General features: G+C 37.3%; 1 protein-coding gene and 1 pseudogene across 6 annotated transcripts in view; one reads left to right on the plus strand and one right to left on the minus strand.

Annotated features, from left to right (window-relative positions):
- Window positions 1-19,945, plus strand: part of DMD (dystrophin) — a 1,286,665-nt gene that overhangs the window by 477,579 nt on the left and 789,141 nt on the right. For all 6 annotated transcript variants that reach the window (XM_087721810.1, XM_087721811.1, XM_087721815.1 and 3 more), the window contains exon 26: window positions 18,680-18,862. In XM_087721810.1, the coding sequence (XP_087577936.1) occupies window positions 18,680-18,862 (183 nt within the window). The remainder of the gene's footprint in view (window positions 1-18,679; window positions 18,863-19,945) is intronic.
- On the minus strand, window positions 503-11,935 carry LOC148044452 (uncharacterized; annotated as a pseudogene).

A 19,945-nucleotide genomic window follows, 5' to 3' on the forward strand; every position in this document is an offset into this window, starting at 1 on the left:
TCCATCATATCAAAAAAGGACTTAGGTAATCTTGCACATGTTTGAATATTTTGCAATAGACCCTTCTTGTCTTTCTTGGTGTCCAATACTCCATTCCAATCACCCAATAATATACACGATCTGTAATCCCATTGTATTAACTTGGTATGGAGCAACTTATAAAATTTTTCTTGTTGTTCATTGGGGGCGTATACTCCCATTAAGAGTATCTTTTTTTCCTTCTAATAGTAGTTCAATTGCAATATATCTTCCTTGAGAGTCTGCTTCAATTAATTCAGCCTTTATGTCCCTTCCTAAGTATATAACTATGTCATTTTTTTTCTCCAGGGAAGAAGCTACAAAGTGTTTTCCCAATCTCATATTCATCAAGTATTTCTGATCATTTATTCTAATATGTGTTTCTTGCAGGCAAATTACATCATTTTTAAATTGTTTGAAATAGTGATATTTTTTTTCCCTTTTTTGTGGAGAATTTAAATCATTGACATTCCAGGTTAAGAATTTAATTGTCATCTTCAGCTCCCTGAAGCTTTTTAAGAGCTACCTGAAAATCCTGTAATTTAATTTTCGGTCTAGCTCCTCCCATGGCTTCTGTGTTGATGTTTATAGTTTCTTGAGTTGTTGTCTGGGCTTGTTGCATCTTTCATTTTTGTTCCTTGCGTTCGGTAGCCACTCGGGTTTGTCTTTGCTCCTTAATTCCTTCTGTCTTCACAAGAAGATACAGAGCTTGGGCCACATCCAGTGATCCTTGGGTATCTTGCTGTCTGGCCTCTCCTGTTTGCTCCCTTTCTCTGAATCCTGGAGATGGCGGGTAACCAGCCTTTAATACATTGCAGTAGAAATCTCTGGGCTTTCAAACTGAATTAAGACTGTGTCTTTGCCCCAAGTAATTCACCACTATTCCGGCTGGGACTTCCCATCTATATTGTATCTGGCAATTTTTAAGTTCATCCACTAGGAATGCATAGTCTTTCCTAGACTTCAACATTTTTGGTGGAATTTCCTTCAAAACAATCACTTCTTGACCTGCAATCTGCAACTTAGTTTTATAGGACTCTTGTAATATCAGGTTCCTTGTATTCCTAGCACAAAAGTAGACTACAATATCTCATGGTAATTGTTTCTGTCTGGCAATCCATGAATTAATGCGGTATATTTTGTCCATTTGCCAGTCATACCCAGCTCTAGGTTGACCAACTAATTGGTCAAAGGCTTCTGCAAGGATCTCCCTCAAAGTTTCTTGGTTATTTTCTTTGAGGCCTCTTATTCTCAAAGCAAATTCCATCGCTCTATATTGTAACATTGTGATTTCTGCTTCTGATTTATCAGTCTTGCTTTGAACTTCTTCAACTTTGCTTTCTAAATTGACAGTGGACTGATTAATTTCTTCCACTCTATCATGCAATGAGGATACATAGCCAGCCAGACCTTTAAAGGCTTCCACTATATCCTCTCTTATCTGCTGGTTACAAATCTGAATTAGGTCCTTGATGCCAGATATTTCCTCCGAAACTTCCTTAAAGGCAGATGTAACTTTTTCATCTATTTTGAGTTCTATAGCTGCAGCCTGTTCCTTTAAGCACATCAAGAGTTAAAGCCTCAACAGCAGGGGGAGGTAAAAGTGACTGTAATTTATTAGTCGGGGCTGGAGAACTGCCAGCGCTCTTTGAAGTGGTTGTTGTTCTAACTTGTTTTGAAGCAATTTCAACTATTCAATTAAACTTATCTTCCGCCAAGTTGTTAAGTCCAAACAAACCACTTAGTCCAATTATTAAATCTTGTAGCTTGTTAGTAAATCAATGCTGTTTTGAGTGGCCTTAAACTCTTAGTTCTTTTAACTACGTTAGAAAGCACTTAAGATGTAATTGCTTGTTAAGTTTCGTTTCAGCCACACCTTAATATTCGGGTGCCATTTTCACTTCTATCTCATTAATTTTAACAGAAGGAATTCTTGTAAATCAGAGTTAAAGTTTAAAAATACTTGCAATTGTGGAACTCTCCAGTATATGCACTGCCTGCTTCTTATTCAAATGTAGATCAAAACATTGATTGCAGGTGTGGACGTGGCTCTTTGTTCTGCCAAAAGCAGATGCGTCCTGAGAGTGGAGTATGTTGAGCTACAGACCTTCCAAGCCCCAGAAATCGCTCCTGGGGGTTTAAGGGAGCTCTACCCATGCTCGGCAACTCTCCTCCCCCTCTTTTCCCGAGGAGAGAGTTTTCAGGTTGTCAGACAGTTGATGTACGCTGGCAGCTAAACGCAATCTCGGGGCTGGAACATCCCAAAGAGATGTCCGTCAAAGCCTACGGTGCCACCTGAAGCCCTATAATGGACACATTATAGATGATAAAAAGTCCCTTCTTTACTTTTACATTTCCAACATCCATTTGACATACCTTTATACATCTTAGATAACTTATCTCAGGAGTGTCAAACTTGTGGTGTCACATTGTCATCACGTGATGTATTCTGACATTTTTCCCCTTTGCTAAACTGGAAGTGGATGTGGCCAGTGCATGATGCATCCAGCCCGCAGGCCATGAGTGTGACACCCCCTGACTTATATGGTGCTAAATCCCAATGATATATCATCTTATAGAAATTTTCTTTTACATTATAATTTAATGTACATTTTAAACCCTTCATCCACATATTTTCCCATTGTTCAAGCATCATGTTATATCCAAAATTCCTTGGCCACAGAATCATGTTTTACATATTCATTTTCCAAATTCAATTTCAATTCATTTTCCAAATTCAGTTCCAATATCATTTTACTTTACTTTATTGTCATTGTATGTATATACACAGTTTACACATACAACGAAATTTACATAACACCCATAGACCAGGCCCAACACATGTAACAATTCCCAACCACACCCCCACCCCTAAACCACCCAAGCATCTACACAACAGACCAAGTAGTGCTATCCAATAGCTCACTGATGGTGGTCTTTTAGTTCATTGTTGAGTGCAATTATAGCTCTGAGATAAAAGCTATTCAGAAGACGTGTGGTCCTAGTTTTAATTGTTCTGTATCTTCTGCCAGAAGGCAACAGTCTAAAAAGATTGTCAGCAGGATGGGAAGAATCTCTGAGAATGTTATGCAACTTCATCAAACAGCGAGATGTGAAGAAGTCATCCAGGGCTGGTAGCTGGAGCCCGGTGATAATCTGGGTAGTTTTAATGATTCTCTGTAGAGCTTTTTTGCCTGCTGCAGAGCTGCTCCCATGCCATGCAAAAATGCTGTATGTCAGAACACTCTCAATAGTGCTGAAATAGTAGGACAGAAGTAGATGCTGAGATAGATTTATCTTTCTTAGCAGTCTCAGGAAGTACAGCCTCTTCTGTGCCTTCTTCACAAGCATATTAGCATTCATGGTCCATTTATAGACCTAAGCAATAATATGCTCATTGTTTCCACATAATAACATTTCCAATTCATTTTTAACAAAGTCAAATCCATAGTACTTTTTATCCAGTTTAAATCATTTCAGTTGTTGATAAGTAAACCAATGGCAAACATAGCCTTCTGAATAAAGTTCTTCGCTCGGCTTTAATAATGGGTCACCCGAGTTCAAAGATAACATTTTACCATACGTCAACCAATTTGATTTGCCACCATTTTTTTTTCTAAAGAAAGCTTCCTGGGGTGACACCCAAAGAGACAACTTCATAGAGAGCCTTGTTTTATACTTATTCCAAACTCTTAGTATGGCATGTCTAACAAAATGATTATTAAATTCAACATTAACTTTACTTTTATCATACCATAAGTAGCCATGACACCCAAACCTTAATTCATGGCCCTCTAATTCAAATAACCTCTTTTTCTGAAGGCTCACCCATTCTCTTGATCAGGTCAGATACCATGCTTCAAAATACACCTTTGAAGGCAGGGGAGCTTTTAGCTCCCTTACAGATTCTCCACAGTTCAAGGCTTAGAGTGCTTTCTATAACAGAAGAACCCCTCCACTCCTGGAATGAGGAGCCAACATTGCGACGACACATCGCGTGGGCTTGACAGTCCGAGTCCGCAGATGAAACTTTTGTCCTTGGACGGTCCAGTAGGACCTAAACCGTCCCAAAGAGATGGTGACAGGGAAGCCAAAACCTTGCTGGTCACAGGGACACTGCAAAGTCCCTGATTGACCCAAGGGTAGCGCTTCCAACCGAAGACAAACAGGCAGCCCCCAGGCTGGCATAGTCGGAGACGGCTCCCAAAGGAAAAGACGAAGCGAAAGCGTTCCATCAGGTGAGGTTTTTTTTTCTTTTTTTACTTTCAGAAGATCTGCGTTAAGAAACCTTTTTTTTAAAAAAAATAACCAATCCTCAAAGTAAGAATAAAGCGGAGAATTTGATACTTATTGGACTGCTACTATAAAATTTCGTGCTCTGGTTTGTAATGATGTTTTGTGGATTGAAGTAATTGCAACATTTCCTGTTTCCCCGCTTGAAGTCTATGGACTGATCTTTTTTTCTCTATTTTTTTTTACTACCCTAATTTTTTTCTGTTGGCTTAAATTAAACTTCTTCTCTTATTTCAACAAATTTTTCCTTCTTTTCCTTGGTTAAAATTACATTAAAGATATCTAAGGAAAAAGTATAAAAAAAAATAATTGAATGATTATTGAATCTGCCACCTGGAAGCCAAAGTCTGAACTTTGTTTCTGTTTTGGATACAATGTATCCTTTGTTCTGCTTTATTTGGTTTTACTGACCTTGCAATGGAAGGGTTTGGAATTTGCTTATAAAACCTGATAAAGACTTAAAAACACGAAACCTGTTTTGTTAGTGCTACTGGAAAACATCTTGGCAAGAGAAGGAAAAGACAAGTAAGAAATAAGAACCCTTCTACTTTAAAAACTTTGAAAGAACTTGTGTTTAAGATTTAAAATAAATACAGACACATCCCCTAAAATTTTGATAGGCTAGAATGGCAGATTCCTTTTCCTATTTTCTTTTTCTTTATATTCCTTTACATTTTGAAAAATGGATCAATATTCAGAGGAAGAAAACCTAATAATTCAAAACATCCTGGCTGGACTTCAAAACATTTCAGAAGGACTTGAGAGATTTGACAAGAAATGGAACAGTCTATGGGGTACTACAGTAAAAGAGGAGGGGGTTGGAGCCCCAGAGACCAAAGAAGAGAATGGAAATATAGAAAACAAAGTTAAGACGCCAGATGAATCTATTAATGGATTAAATACAAGTGTAAGCGGAAAGAAGGGAAGCTGGAAAAGTGTTTTTGACAACTTGGAGCCTTTCCTCCAACTTCAAGATGCAGGAGGGAAAAAAAGAGTGAAAAGGATGGAATTAAGAAGACAATGGATCAATATTCAGAGGATATATCCAGAAATAAGTTTGATAACTAAAGCTAAGCCTACGTCAATAACAATTAAAGAGCAACGAAGCTACATGAGAGATCCTTTAAGCTACAGGGTGAGGAGAGAAGTTTTAAACTCTGAAAAGATGCCAATAAGACAATCAACACAACTGCTGGCAAGAGAGAAAGAACTTTTTTGCTACTGGAAAGACACTGGTTGATAATGCTAGTTGATGATAAAAATTAGCTAATCTTTGATGATTAATAAGTAGGGATTTTAGTATTTTGTAGACTCTTATAGATTATCAGTGAATGTTTATTCATTAACATATAATTTTCCATGATATTAACAATGAAATGATAACCTTAATTAGGATAAGCAACCGGGCCGCAAATTGTAATTGAGATTTGGTGAAAAGACTTATAAATCTTATAAATTTGTGTTTAGATCTTGTTATGAAGCTATAAATAATTTGGATTAGAATGAGAGGTGACGTGACATAAATAGCAAACAATTGTTTTTTTCTGCTTTCTTTTAACTACAATAATAAAAAGGAATGTTAATGTATACTTTGGTGATTATCAACTAGAAATGTCAACATTTTTTAGATTGTGTTAGATTTTAAATGGTCATTTTGTTAATACATATTAATAGACTGTTGTTTAGAGATTGTTGTTTTCTTTTTGCGCCTGTGGAGAGGAGAGGTGAGAAAAATAGTAAATAACTTTTAATTAACTATAATAATAATAAAGATATGTTAGGGAGAGGAAATGTTAGATGTCCTATTAATTGACTTTTTTCTTAGACTATGTTATAAAGATATAAGATACGGCAAATTGATTGAGACTGGGGGAAGGAAAAAAAATGCCAGCAGATGGCTGTGTTCTTGAAATCTTAATTAAATGAAAATGGTGGTATGGTGATAGTAAAATATATAAATGTTAACATATACAATTTAAACTGAATGGAATATATGTGATTGTGGAAGGAACGCACGAAATGTACTTGTGACCAATGGATACACTTTCTACAAGATGTAATGTAAGATGATTTTTTTGTTCTTTTTCTATAATAAAACTAATAAAAAAAATTCAAAAAAAAAGAAGAAGAACCCCTCCACTCCTGGAATACTGGGAGGATTTGAAAATCAACCCTTTTGCTCGCTTGGGAAGCTGGGCGCCCTCAGACTGCTTCTTCTTTTTTTTTTTTTTACATGTTATAGAAAATGTATCAGTCAGTCACAAATAAACTTTGGTACATCTCCTCCATAGTCAACAAACATAACTCATATTAACTCAAGTATTTTAACTCAGATATTCATACATATCACCATCGTCATATATCCATTTTCATTTGACTGTAATTATTATTTGAAAATATTGATAATAATAATAATCTTAAACAATACATGCCCACACCAGTGGGAAAAGAAAAAATCAAAACAAAAAACAAAAACAAAAACAAAAAAGACAAAAAGAACAAAAGACAAGGCAGGGAGGAAAAAAGAAAAAAGAAAAAAAGAAAAAAAACCACAGGTATATATTATATATATAAAAAAAGTATATCAGCTGGTTACAATACGTTTTGGTGCATCTCTTCCATTAATTCATATTAATTCAAATATCTTAACTCAAATGTTTACCATATTGACATCATTATACCTCCACTTCTAGTTAACTACAGTTATTTAAACATCTTTCAACCTTAACTATGCCAAAAAGTTAATTCATAACTACATGCTGACATTTCATTTACTTGTTTGTAAAATCCTCTATTGACATCAAATCCTCATATCCTATTTTAACTGAACATCCATAATATTTAATACCAAGAATTCCATCTTCCATGCAATATAATTTATTATCATTCTCCCTTCTTTGTAGTTGTATCATATATCATAACATTTTCCCCATATTAATTAACATTTAACTGTATATATTTTATTTTATTTTTTAGTAGTGATAATTATTGTGATTATCACAATATTGTAATATAAAGGTTATTATTTATGTGTAGCCCAAAAGTATTTCCAACCTTCCTTTCTCATATCCAATTATTATTTATCATATCAACTCCACATTATATACATTACTATCGATATCAATTATTATTCAGCTATATCTATTACAAATAAGAGTAATCAGATTTAGCTAATTTTAAGTTGTATTCTTCCATCTGTCAGCCTATGTCTCTCCAATAGCAAAATCTTCTCAATCCTATTGCCATTCGTTGAATAGATTTACCAAATGTTTTTATAAGCAAGTCCAAACAGGGATATCTTTGCACCTTTTTGCTCAGAATGTCACTGATGAGATAATAATGTTGTCCCAGGCTTGTAAAACTTTTCAAATTGACTTTAATTCTCAAGGGTGGAGTTTTCATTTCTCCTGCGCTCTGTCTCTTAAAATGAATCTTCTTCATAGCTCCCCCCCTTTCCAGCATGGCATTCCTTTCTTCCTCTGAGATAGACCAGACATCATTTCTCACATTTTCCATTTGTATTTCAGGAACATTCAAACATTCAACGTTCTCACCTTTTCCTTCATATTTTAAAGTCAAGTAATCCAATTTTTTTTCAAATTTTTGAAATGAATCAAACAGCTTTCAAAATGCAGAAAGAAGAATTTGAAGTGAGCCCTTAGGAATATATTTCGACGCCATGTTGTGTCGTAGTTAGAATTTGCAAGTAAAAACACGCTGGAAGCTGTGCGATCTTATCTGATCTTAAACACAGCCAAGCAATAAGTGTCAGATCGTGAAGGGCTAATTAGTAGAAGGTTAGCTTTACAACCCACTTAGAAAGAGTCAAGGGGGGGAATGTCGAAGGATTCCTTGAAGCGTTTAAGAAATAAAGTAACCACCGGCCATAAATCCATTAAAAAAAAGACCAATTCGCCGCTAAGTTCTTCTATTCTTTGGTTTCGATTAGCTTAAATTTTTAGTGCGGACCGTCTCTCTTTGAATAATAAAATCAGCTTACCAGATGACATCACTTCTACCATTCTTAGGGGCAACCTGCAGTTTCAGTTAGCGTACAGCTAATCCAAAAAGGAATTGGCAGGAGGGGTTAATACCAAGCCCCCCCAGAGACTTTGCGAACGTCTCTGAGGTCACTGGGTCTCCCCTCACCTTTCACTGTCGTCTCCGGGACAGCTAGGGTCCAATGACCCGTCCAAAAATCCTTCGGAATAGGGGAATTTCAGGAATAGCCTGAAACTCCGTCTTCTCACTGCTAAGCCCCGCCTTCTTCCCCTCCAGACTGCTTCTTGAAGAAAATGAAATAATCAGATAAATCCCTGGCTGGGGCAGGGCAACCAAGCAAGTTCACTGTGGAAGAATCTGCCATTTTTAATGGACAATAAAAGGTGCCACTGCTTCTTAGGCACTAGGTTTTTTATTTTTTTTGCATACTTACCTTTCATGTTGTAAGAGGCTTTCTCTAGTTGCAGCTTGCCATTTCCTTTTTTTGTGGAATTATCATCATTTTTGAAGCTTTGTGATTTAAGATGGGGAAGAACTGAGATATTTGAACCAGAATAAGAAGCCTGATATAATTTGAAACTAAAGCAATGTGGAAACTATTCTTGAAATTATTTTTGTAATTTTTGGCTAAAACTTTTCAGAATATTTATATAATTAGCTGACCCAACAGACTTGGTTTTCAGAGTTTAAACAAGAACTTTCCACATAAAGTATGGATACTGCTGCAAGGGTGTGTATAAATAGTTTCATTTTTAACAGCTTCAGATTAGTCATTTGTCGTCATGCCCTGGAAAAAAAAACTTGTTGAGGCCTTTTCATATAATAGGGCTACTTCACGACAAGAGGGAGCCAAAATATTATAGTATTGCTAACTCTTTTAAAGAACACTTTTAGTCTTATCAAATCCAGTGTAACAGAGGTTCCAAGTCTATAATTTTGAAACTTTTAATTTTTAAAACCTATTTTTTAATTTTAAACCCATAAGGATGACGACGAGAAAGAAGATGGATTAGAATGATTATCAGAAAATATAGAACTTTTAAAGCCATTTATGGATGACTACATGTCAAAAACTCAAGAGCTTATTTAAAATGTCAGAGCAAAGCTGGAAGATTTTGACATGACAATTTACTGGCAAGGGAACTCTGGGATGAAATCTAATGTCTGAAAAAGAACGCAGCTTGACATTCCATAGTCCAGTTCAAGGGTTTACCTGGTCTAGGTTTGGTCTCCCCCTTTGATTTTAGGAGGTTCGTAATTGGCAGGGCAATTCTGGCAAATGAAGGAATAAATTGACGATAGAAATTAGCAAAACCCAAGAAACTTTGCAACTGTTTGCAGGTGCTTGGACCTTTGCTGGGTCCATCTCTATCCCCTCATGGGAGATGCGATATCCCAGGTAATCCACCTTCTCCTGATGAAATTCGCACTTAGACAATTTAGCATACAGTTCTGCTACCCAAAGTTTTTCAGTACTGTACGAACTAGTTTCACATGTTCCTCACGTGTTTCCGCGTAAATAAGGATATCATCAAGATCACACCTTTGTAAAGGTGGTCATGCAAAACCTCATTAATTAACTGCATGAAAACGGCTGGCGCCCGCTGTAGTCCGAATGACATAACACGGAATTGAAAACAACCAATGCGGTTTTTCACTCATCCCCTTCTTTAATTCTGACTCGGTAATAGGCTTCTCATAGATCTAACTTTGTGAAAACATTTCCTTTACCCAGCTGGGCCAACATGTCCTTCATTAATGATAATGGGTAGAGATTCTGGACACATACCATGTTCTTAAAATTCACACACAAACGAAAGGAACCATCTTTCCTTTCTCTGAACAAGACCGGAGCAGCAACTCGGGGCCTAGCGGGTTCAATGAATCCCCTTTACAAATTTTTGTCAATAAATTTGCTTAATTCATGCATTTCTCTAGGGGTCATTGAATAAATCTGAGGTTTAGGGAGTTTCACCCCGGGGAGAATATCAATGCTGCAGTCAGTGGCCCTGTGTGAGGGTAATTTATCATAAGACTTCTCACTGAAAACATCTTTCAGGTCCCAGTACTCTCTTGGAATTTTTTCCTCCCCCTCAATCTTTTCTTGCCCTCTGGCTGCCAGGTTGGGGTCTGTCTTATTTGGTTCTGGAACCCCTCCTTCCTTCTCAGGGGGTGTAGCAGATCGGATGCGCAACCAACCCTTCCTCCAATTTATGCACAAGTTCCATTTACGCAACCAGGGGGGGGGGGTAAACCAATATAAGGGGCCGGTTCATTCCTGGGGCTACAATAAAACTTATTGTCTCTTGGTGGGTTCCCATCCACATATCAATAGGCTCAGTTACAAAATGAGCAGGGCTCCCTCCCTCCAGTTGGCAAAAAGTGATTAGAACTTTTAAAGTTTTAAGCTTCAAAACCAGTTTTTCTACTATTTCTAGGCTCATAATGCATTGTGTGCATCCGGAATCTAAAAGAGCTAGCATTTTCTCTTGTGCACCAGAAGAGGGTACCCTTACCTCAACTGGAATAGTCATGGGCCCCAATTGGGAACTTACCAAGCGTTCATCATCAGATTCGGTTTCAGTCTCTTCCGAAGAGCTAGGGGAATTCTCCCCCCTCTCACCAGGGCGGAAACACTGAGAAGGTTCCTCCCCCTTCAGGCAGGTTCTTTTCTCTTGCTGGGAGGTTTTTCCAGTCTTTTCTCTCTCCGAGGGGACAACTTTTGGGTCATCTTGATGCGGCAATTAGCGGTGCAATGCCCCTCCTTCCCACAGCAGAAACACATGAAGGGTTTTGGTTTGCTTGCAGATCCACTTTTCCCTCCTTTTGGGGCTCCTGGGGGGGTTTAGCAGGTGGGGATTTTTCGTTCTCACTCTCCCCCTTGTAATTCAGCCTGGCCAGGTCAATTTCCACATCAGCAGCCGCTTCATACCAGGGTTGCAGTCTATGGGGGGGCCTCCAGTTCACGCAGTGCTAGTAACCCATCAGTGAAATGGTCTAACAACGCTTCTTCAGACCAACCCCTCATAAAAGCTGATAGCTCATGAAATTCTTGTATATAATCAGCTACTGGCCATTTCCCCTGGATAAGAGTTTTAAACTTAATTCTAGCTTTACGCTCTGTGAGGGGATCATCAAAGCATTTTCTCAAAGCGGCCATAAATCCATTATAGTCTCTCAATAGAAGGGAATCAGCATTATGCAAGCCCACCATCCATACCGCTGCTTTATTTTCCAAAGCTATCATAATAACTCTTACCTTCGCTTCATCAGTAACCAGTTCATCACCATACATTTGCATATAATTCCATACTTGAACAATGAAGAACCCTAAATCTTTCAGTTCTCCCCCATATTTTACACTTAATGGAGGAACTTTAGCCATCTGGCGTCTGTGGGGAGGGGCCCCTCCTCTTGGAATGTTTCTAGTTGCTGTGATTGGGGTCGGCACTGGGTCATCTTGTTCAACTCTCCCTTCGGCCCCTCCAGTTTCTCTCGGGTCAAACAAGGTTTCTGTATACTTCCCTTCTGGTTCCTGGATATCAGCTTCTCTCTCCAGACCACTCTCACGGGCTCGGCGCCTCTCCCACACCCGTTCAAAGAGTTTCATTGCTTGGGACATCATAAGGTTTTCCTCCTCAGGGTCCACCAGTCAGCCACTGGTTGTCTAGGTCTCATCATAGTAATTCCAGTCAGAGGTTCTTCGGGGTCCTCTTTCCGTCCCACTCCCCAAGTCCATCTGGGTCGAACAGATCATTCTTCCAAGTGCAGGCCAGCCATTCGCTCTGTCTGCAAAGGGCAGGCGGATGCAGCTGCTCCCATATCTTCTTCTTGATCGCTGCCTTGGTGGGACATCCTTCAGGTTTTGGGTGCACCCCCCTCGGAAGGTGTCAGCTCCGGGATGGGTATGAGATGAGATCCAGCTTAATGTCAGGGCTGCTTCACTTAATAACCAAGAAAGAAACCACTCAACTCCATTTTGCAGAATTAAGAGTACTTTTACTGGTTATAAGTAAATAGAAGCTAAGCAAAGCTGGATCTGAGCAAAAGCGTGCGTAAGCATTAGATATCAATACATGACCCATTCCCCTCCCCTTGGTAACCCCAGTCCATAGTCCAATATCTCCACAGCTGTCAGGTGGGAGACATCTTCAAAAAGCATCATCTGGTTGGTATGCCGGACAGTTGGCCTTGGAGGGAAACTCCCCTCCTTGCCACATGCGCAGTAGATGGTAAGAACAACTCCCAATTAACAGTCCTCTTGTACAGATTATTTCCCACACCCAAATACCATGCCCTCCCTCCCCGTTTCAATGGCAGCCGAAAAGCAAGCAGCAAAACAGAGGCTGACACAGGCCATATGCCAAGAGATTGGAGAGTAGCAATTATCATATCAATTTATAAAAAAAGGTAATAGAAATGATCCAGGCAATTATAGACCCATTAGTCTTCTGAGCGTTATTAGTAAATTGTATGCCAAACACCTAAATTATAAACTTCAAGATTGGCTAATTTCAGGGGGGATAATCAAAGATGAATAAGCCAGTTGTAAAGAAGGAAGATCTACGGTGGATCATATGTTGGTACTCCATTTAGTACAAAAATACACATATAAAAAAATCCTCTCTTTTTGTGGCCTTCCTTAATTTTAAGCAGGCCTTTGATTCAATATCCAGGATCACTCTCTGGGAGAAATTAAAATGCACCACTATCAATAAACGTCTCCTCTTCCTCATACAAAAAATATATGCCAATTCCACCTTGAAAGTGAGATGCAATCCCTAAAGGAGTTTAACCGGCCCAGTAAGGGTACAAAAAGGGATATGGCAGGGTTGCATCCTGTCCCCCTCCCTCTTTAACATCTATATTAATCCCCTGATTGATCTCTTACAGAACCCTGATTTCCATCCTCCTAACCTAGCACAACGCAAAGTTCCAATTCTCTTATATTCTGATGATGCCGCTATTATTTCATAAAACACTGTAGGACTGAAGAGAGCAATTAGGGTAACATTTGCTATTGCAGGCAAAACAAGCTGGTCCTTAACTTTGATAAATCAAAATGTTTAGTTTTTGCTAAAAGACCTAGCCAATACTCCTGGAAAATAGAAGGACATAGTTTGGAACAGGTTATAACATTTAGATACCTTGGGGTGGTTTTTCACTCACAAGGGACATGGAAGGCACATCTGGATCACACATTGCAAGTAGCCAATAGGTCCTGAAACGTAATTAAACATTTATTTTACACAGGCAGAGGTCAGTTAGTACCTGCTGCCTTAAAACTTTTCAAGGCCAAAACATTGGCACAAATTCTATATGGGGCACAAACAGGAATCCTTGCAAAGAAAGACTTGCTAGAAACCATACAAACCAAATTCCTGCGAGCCATCTTAGCTGCACCCAAAGGAACTCAAAATGCCCAGTTAAGAATTGAGATAGGCATGTCTCAAATTCAGGTAAGCGCCTGGAAGATGATGATCATTCATTGGCTTAAAATGCATTTACTGTATTTCCAGAGGGATTGTCCCCACTAGTGTTGACTGACAACTTCCCCTCCCCCTGGAAACAGGCAATTGATCAGAAGCTGGGCTCTTATGGGCTCTCAATGGTATTCTTAATGTCTCTAGGCTTTGATCGAGCAAAAGCAAGTAGTAATCAATAGAATGAAGGACATGGAGTTCCAAGAAGAACTAAATAGGTTGCCTCTCCACACTACCTATGCAGTGGCAAAGTTCTGTATTGCTGCAATGTCCACAAGAAAAAAATTGGTTACAGAAGTATAGTTGTCATCTTGTACCAATTATTTGGACATATCTCTAACAATTTCTGGACCATTGTATTTACTCCCATACTTATCGGCTTTGCACCCAAGTAAACCAGGGAATGACCCAAACAATTTGAGAACATGTATATTATTATCCACTTTTAACGTCAATACTTTTAAATTATATTATAATGTCAATACTTTTTAACATTGTAAAAAGTAATGTCTATTGTTGGTCTTTGATTGTAAGAAAGATTTATACAATACTACACCATATCAAATTGTTATGGCAACAATTATCTATGTTAACAGTACAGGAAATACAAACAAAATTAAACTACACAAAAGAAAAACATTTTGAGTTTGCAAATAAACCAGGTGGATGATTGTCATATAAATTAAGAAAAGAAAGATAAAAGACAATGATTGAAAAAATCTGTGAAGGCAATAATGTAATAACAGATAATGAACTTATGAAAAAGTCCTTTCATAATTTCTGTTCAAATATGTATAAAAAACAAGAGATAGATAAGTCAAAAACAGAAGAATATCTTTTAAGATAACAGTTGCCTAAACTATCACAAACCCAGAAGCAACTTATGAACGACCCGATAACTGCTTTGAGATATCAGAAGCCATTTAAAAAATGCCAGGCAAAGCCCCAGGCCCAGATAGTCTCACAAGTCATTACTATAAGTGCTTCAAAGATGAACTTCTTCAACCACTAAAGGATACAATGAATGATATACTGGGCGGGGGGGGGGGGGAATACCTCTCAGATGTGGAAAGTAGTCAACATTGTGTTGCTCCCAAAGGGGGGGTGTCAAGATTTTACAAAGACAAAAAATTACAGAACAATTCCACTATTAAATAAAGATTACAAACTTTTCGCTGCCATTCTGGCAGAAAGATTAAAGAAGATTTTATAGGCATATATACATGAAAACCAAGCAGGTTTTCTGCTGAAAAGAAAGCTAAGAGATAATATGAGGACTATCTTAAATATTATTGAATACTTACAATATCACAGTGAGAAACAAGCTCCCTTAATATTTTTTGACACAGAGAAGGCCTTCAACAACCTAAATTGGGTTTTTATCTTTAAGATGTTGGAAGAAATGAACTTTGAAGAGAATTTTATCCAAGGAATTAAAGCGATCTTCACATCACAGAATGCAAAAATTGTCATAAATGGTTATCTACTTATGTGAAATTCAAAAGGGTACAAGACAGGAGCGCCCCTTGTCCCCTCTGTTGTTTATGGTGTTGGAAATTCTGAATAGAGGTATCAGACAAGATGATAAAATAAGGGGTATAAATATAAAGAAAGAGGCGTATATATTGAGGGCGTTTGCTGATAATCTAGTTATATTTTTACAGGACCCAAAAAACAATATAGATTATTTGATGAGGAAATTGAATGTGTTTGGAGCCTTGGCAAGTTTCAAGATACATAAACAGAAAACAACAATGCTGATCAAGAATATGTATTCTCGGGGTATTGATATATTGAACAAAAGGTTTTAGGGTTGAGAAAAAGGTGAAAAACCCAGGGGTTATGTTTACTAATACAAATATAAAACTGTTTCAAAACAATTATGTCCATCTTTGGTGAGATATTAAACAGGACTTTAAAAAATGAGATAAACTGCACTTATCATTATTTGGTAGAATCTCTGTAATCATCATTATTGGGTAGAATCTCTGTAATCAAGATGAATATTTTTCCAAAGATGCTTTTTTATTTCAGATATTAACAATACTTAAAACTGACAATCCATTTAAACAATGGCAGAAGGATATTTCTAAGTTCATATGGCAAGGGGAAAAAACCAAGAATTAGATAGAAGTTACGATGCGAAGAAAAGAGAGGGTTTGGGTCTTCCAAATATTCATTTGGTATTTCTAATTGCCAAGAAATTAAAAAGAAAAAAAAATTCAGATATTATGTCTATTTCATATAGCTTAGGTAATTCTAAATATATCAATATTTTTCCTGTTTTATAAGCCTATTGAGCAGTCTGGAGATAAAATGTAATGTCCTAAAATAGTTTTATGTGATTTCATAACTGAATAGCCTCTCATCTGGAATTATATTGGATAATATTAAACTGCATTATGGTTGGCTGCATGGTCAGCAAAACGTTTAGACTAGATTTGATATTTTGGTCCACCTATCGAGTCCTTCTCAAGAGTTTGCTGTTTGATAGCATTAAAGATGATGTAAGCTGTGCCATGAAAAACTGCCTTTTGCAATTGACTGAAGTTGATTTTGTCAATACTGATAATGTTCAAGTGATGCTCTCTATGTTTTGGAATTGCATCCAAGATGCCTATTACTATTGATATTATTTTTGCTTTCTTTAACCATATTATTACTATTAATATTATTAAACACATCATTTTTAAAGCAGATTTTTTATTGTTTTTCCCTCTATAACATCTTACAATTATCACATTAACATAGTTATGTCATCATACTTGTATATATCAATCTTATATCGCTTCTATATTTATATACATTCATCTACAGTTCTATACATTTCTCTATTGTTTCTCAGCTGAATTAACTTTATTCCTGTTGTGCAACCATTTATACCAGTTATCCCAAATTTCATAGTATTCAGACTCTTCTTCGTCCTTTAATCTTAATGTTAAGTTGTTCATTTCTGCACAATCTAAAATTTTCTGAATCACTAATTCATCTGGGGGAACATTACCTTATTTTTCAGAGTATAAGATGCACCTTTTTCCCTCAAAAAAGAGGCTGAAAATCTGGGTGCGTGTTATACACTGAATACAGATTTTTTTTTGCCTCCCAAAATCCCACCCCCTTCACCAAAATGGCCATGCATTGCCTTTAGGAGGCTTCCAGGGTGCTCCAGGGAGCTGGGGAGGGCAGAAATGAGCGAAAAACAGCTGGGTTTCTTTTGCTCAATTCCCCCCCCCCAGTCCCCAGGAGCAGTCTATAAGCCTCCTAAAGGCTATGCATGCCCTTTTTTTGACAGGAAATGGCCCTGTTTTCATGAAAAATGGGCCGTTCTTTTGCTCATTTTTGGCCCCCAACCCCCAGGAGCACTCTACAAGCCTCCTAAAGGCTATTCATGCCCTTTTTTGAATAAAAATGGGTCCATTTTTGCGAAAAATGGGACATTTTGGGGAGGTCTTCAGAGTGCAAAACATTTTTAAAAAATTTGCCTCTTAAAAAATCTTGGTGCATCTTATACTCCATTGCATCTTATGCTCCGAAAAACACAGTACTTTGTTTCCAGCATTGGGCAATGTTATTCCAGCTGTAGTCAACATGTGTATTAGTATGTATTTATATTTCTCCTTGGTTAGTCCCAGAGAAAGAGTTCCGGTTTGTATTCTATTTGTTCCTCTGTAATTTGTTGTATCCATTTCCAAATCTTCATCCAATATTTTTGAGTTTCCAGACAGGTCTACCATATATGATAGAAAGTCCCTTGCGGGTTTTTTTTTGGGGGGGGGCACTTCCAGCAGCTTGGATTCATGTTCGGGTACATTTTGGCCAATTTCATTGGTGGTAAATGCCAATGATAGAACATTTTGTACATGTTTTCTTTGAATGCTACTGATCGTGTTAGTTTATAATTTGTGTTCCAAATTCTTTCTCAATCCACTAGATCTATATTTTGTCCAAAATTTTTGGACCACGCTATCATGCAAACTTTAACTACTACTTCTTCCAATGTTACTTCTAATAAATATTTGTACATTTTTGTTATGAATTTATCTTCTGGGCCTGTTAAAATTTTATCTGTTTGTTGTAATTCTGTGTACATTCCATATTCTTTTACATCTTTTTGTACCTCGATTGTACTTGAAGATATGGCCACCAATCTATATTTATATTTTGCTCCTTTAATTCCTGATTTGTTTTCAGATTCCCCTGAATGTCTAAAATTTCACTATATCTAACCATTTTCGATAGATGTAGTGTATTGGGATATGTCATGGCTTCTATAATGGAAAGCCATGTTGGTATTTTCATGTAGTGAAGTTGTTGGTAATACTTTATTTTTATTTTTATTTTTTTTGTCAGTTACATAATCTTTTTTACTGTCCACTATGGCATTATAATCTCCTATTATACAAATATTCCTCAATCCAATTTCTCTATTTTTTTTCGTGTAATTTTTTATAAAAGTCCTTCTGATTTTCATTTGGGGCATATATTGCTACCAATAATACCAATTTTGGATTTACCCACATGTCTATCATTAATATTCTTCCCTTTGGGTCTCCATTAATTAAATTTGTCTTTATCCCATCTTTAACATGTGTCGCTATCCCTTTTCTCTTTTCTTCTGCTGATGCTGCATATAATTTAGGACATTCCAGGTATTTTATATCTTGTTTTTTAATGTGTAAACATATCATTTTCAACCAATCATTGCCAACACAATTCTGCTATTGATTAAATTGAATTTTCTGTATTATTCTTATGTTCTTAATACAGCTAATGTCATGCAAATTCAGGAGAGTATACTGCATTTTTTAAAACCCCGGCTGTTACCTTTTTATTTGTATGACATTTTATGGGTATAAAATTTATTCTACATTTCTGTTTTTCAGAGAGCAAAAGAAGAGGCTCAACAGAAAGAGATTAAAGTAAAATTTATCACTGATTCTGTGAACAATTTTATAGCAAGTGCTCCACCTGCAGCTCATGAGGCTTTGAAAAAAGAACTTGATGTTTTAACTAAGAATTATCAGCGACTGTGCAGCAGGCTAAATGGAAAATGCAAAACACTGGAGGTTGGTTCTGTCTAAAACTAAAATAAGAATGTTTCTAGGCCTTTTCTTCCTCTGACAATATCCTATTCCTTGTTAGTTTGAGAAAATTAATATGGAACTAATAAAACCTTCAGAGTTTTGGGAAATATTTTTGGAAAATATTAAACTAGAAAGGGGTATATGTGTACATATGAAGTAATATGGTAAGGTCCAACTCATATATACTCCCTGTCAGGCGTGCCTCCCTCAATAACCAAGAAAGAAAGCTGCCAACTCCATTTTTGTAGAGATAAAGATACTTTTACTGGTTATGAAAAGATAGCAGAGAAAGGAAAGCAAGATCTGAGCCAAAAAGGCACAAACATGTACATATCCCTGGGTGGAGCCTATTAACTTTAGGAACTCTTTCCAAAATAGAGAGGTGAATTGGACCCCCTATCTGAAATAATGCATTTAGGAACCCCATGTAACCTATACACATGTAAAATAAACAGTTTAGTCATTGTCTTCGTTGATAGGATCTTGGAACTGGGTAAAAATGTATTTGTTTGGAAAACAAATCAGTGATCACCCATTTGACAGTATTTCCAAGATTTTCTGGCAGCTCGACAATAAAAATCCATCGATATCTCCTTCCACAGTGCAACAGGACAGGCAACACTCTGAAGTAGTCCTTGAGGCTTCCCTGGTGGTCTCTTTGCTGCTGCACAAACGGAACAACTAGCTATGTAGGATTCTGGTTTTTTTCAAGGAAGGCCACCAAAACTGCCTTTTAACCAAATGCAATGTTTTCACAAAACCAAAGTATCCCGCCATTCTTGAGTCATGGGCCCATTAAAGGACAACAATTTCCAGGCTGGCAGGAACGTACAACTTAGCTCCTACCCATGCAAGGCCATCTTTCATAGTGCACTCATCTGAGTGCTGCTTGAACCAGACGTGAGACCTTCTTTCAGTTTTTCCATCAGATCAGTGGGTACCTCTAAATCCACTTTTCCCTGGCTCCTGGTGACCATCGGGGTGTTTAGCTGGGAAGACAGGATGAATCACCACCAATTTAGAGCTGAGGTGGCACAGTGGTTAGAGTGCAGTACTGCAGGCCAC

The sequence above is a fragment of the Thamnophis sirtalis genome, unplaced genomic scaffold (genome assembly GCF_051295495.1).
Source record: "Thamnophis sirtalis isolate CommonGarterSnake01/CBP01778 unplaced genomic scaffold, rThaSir2_p1.2 scaffold_8, whole genome shotgun sequence".
Taxonomy (NCBI): Eukaryota; Metazoa; Chordata; class Lepidosauria; order Squamata; family Natricidae; genus Thamnophis; species Thamnophis sirtalis.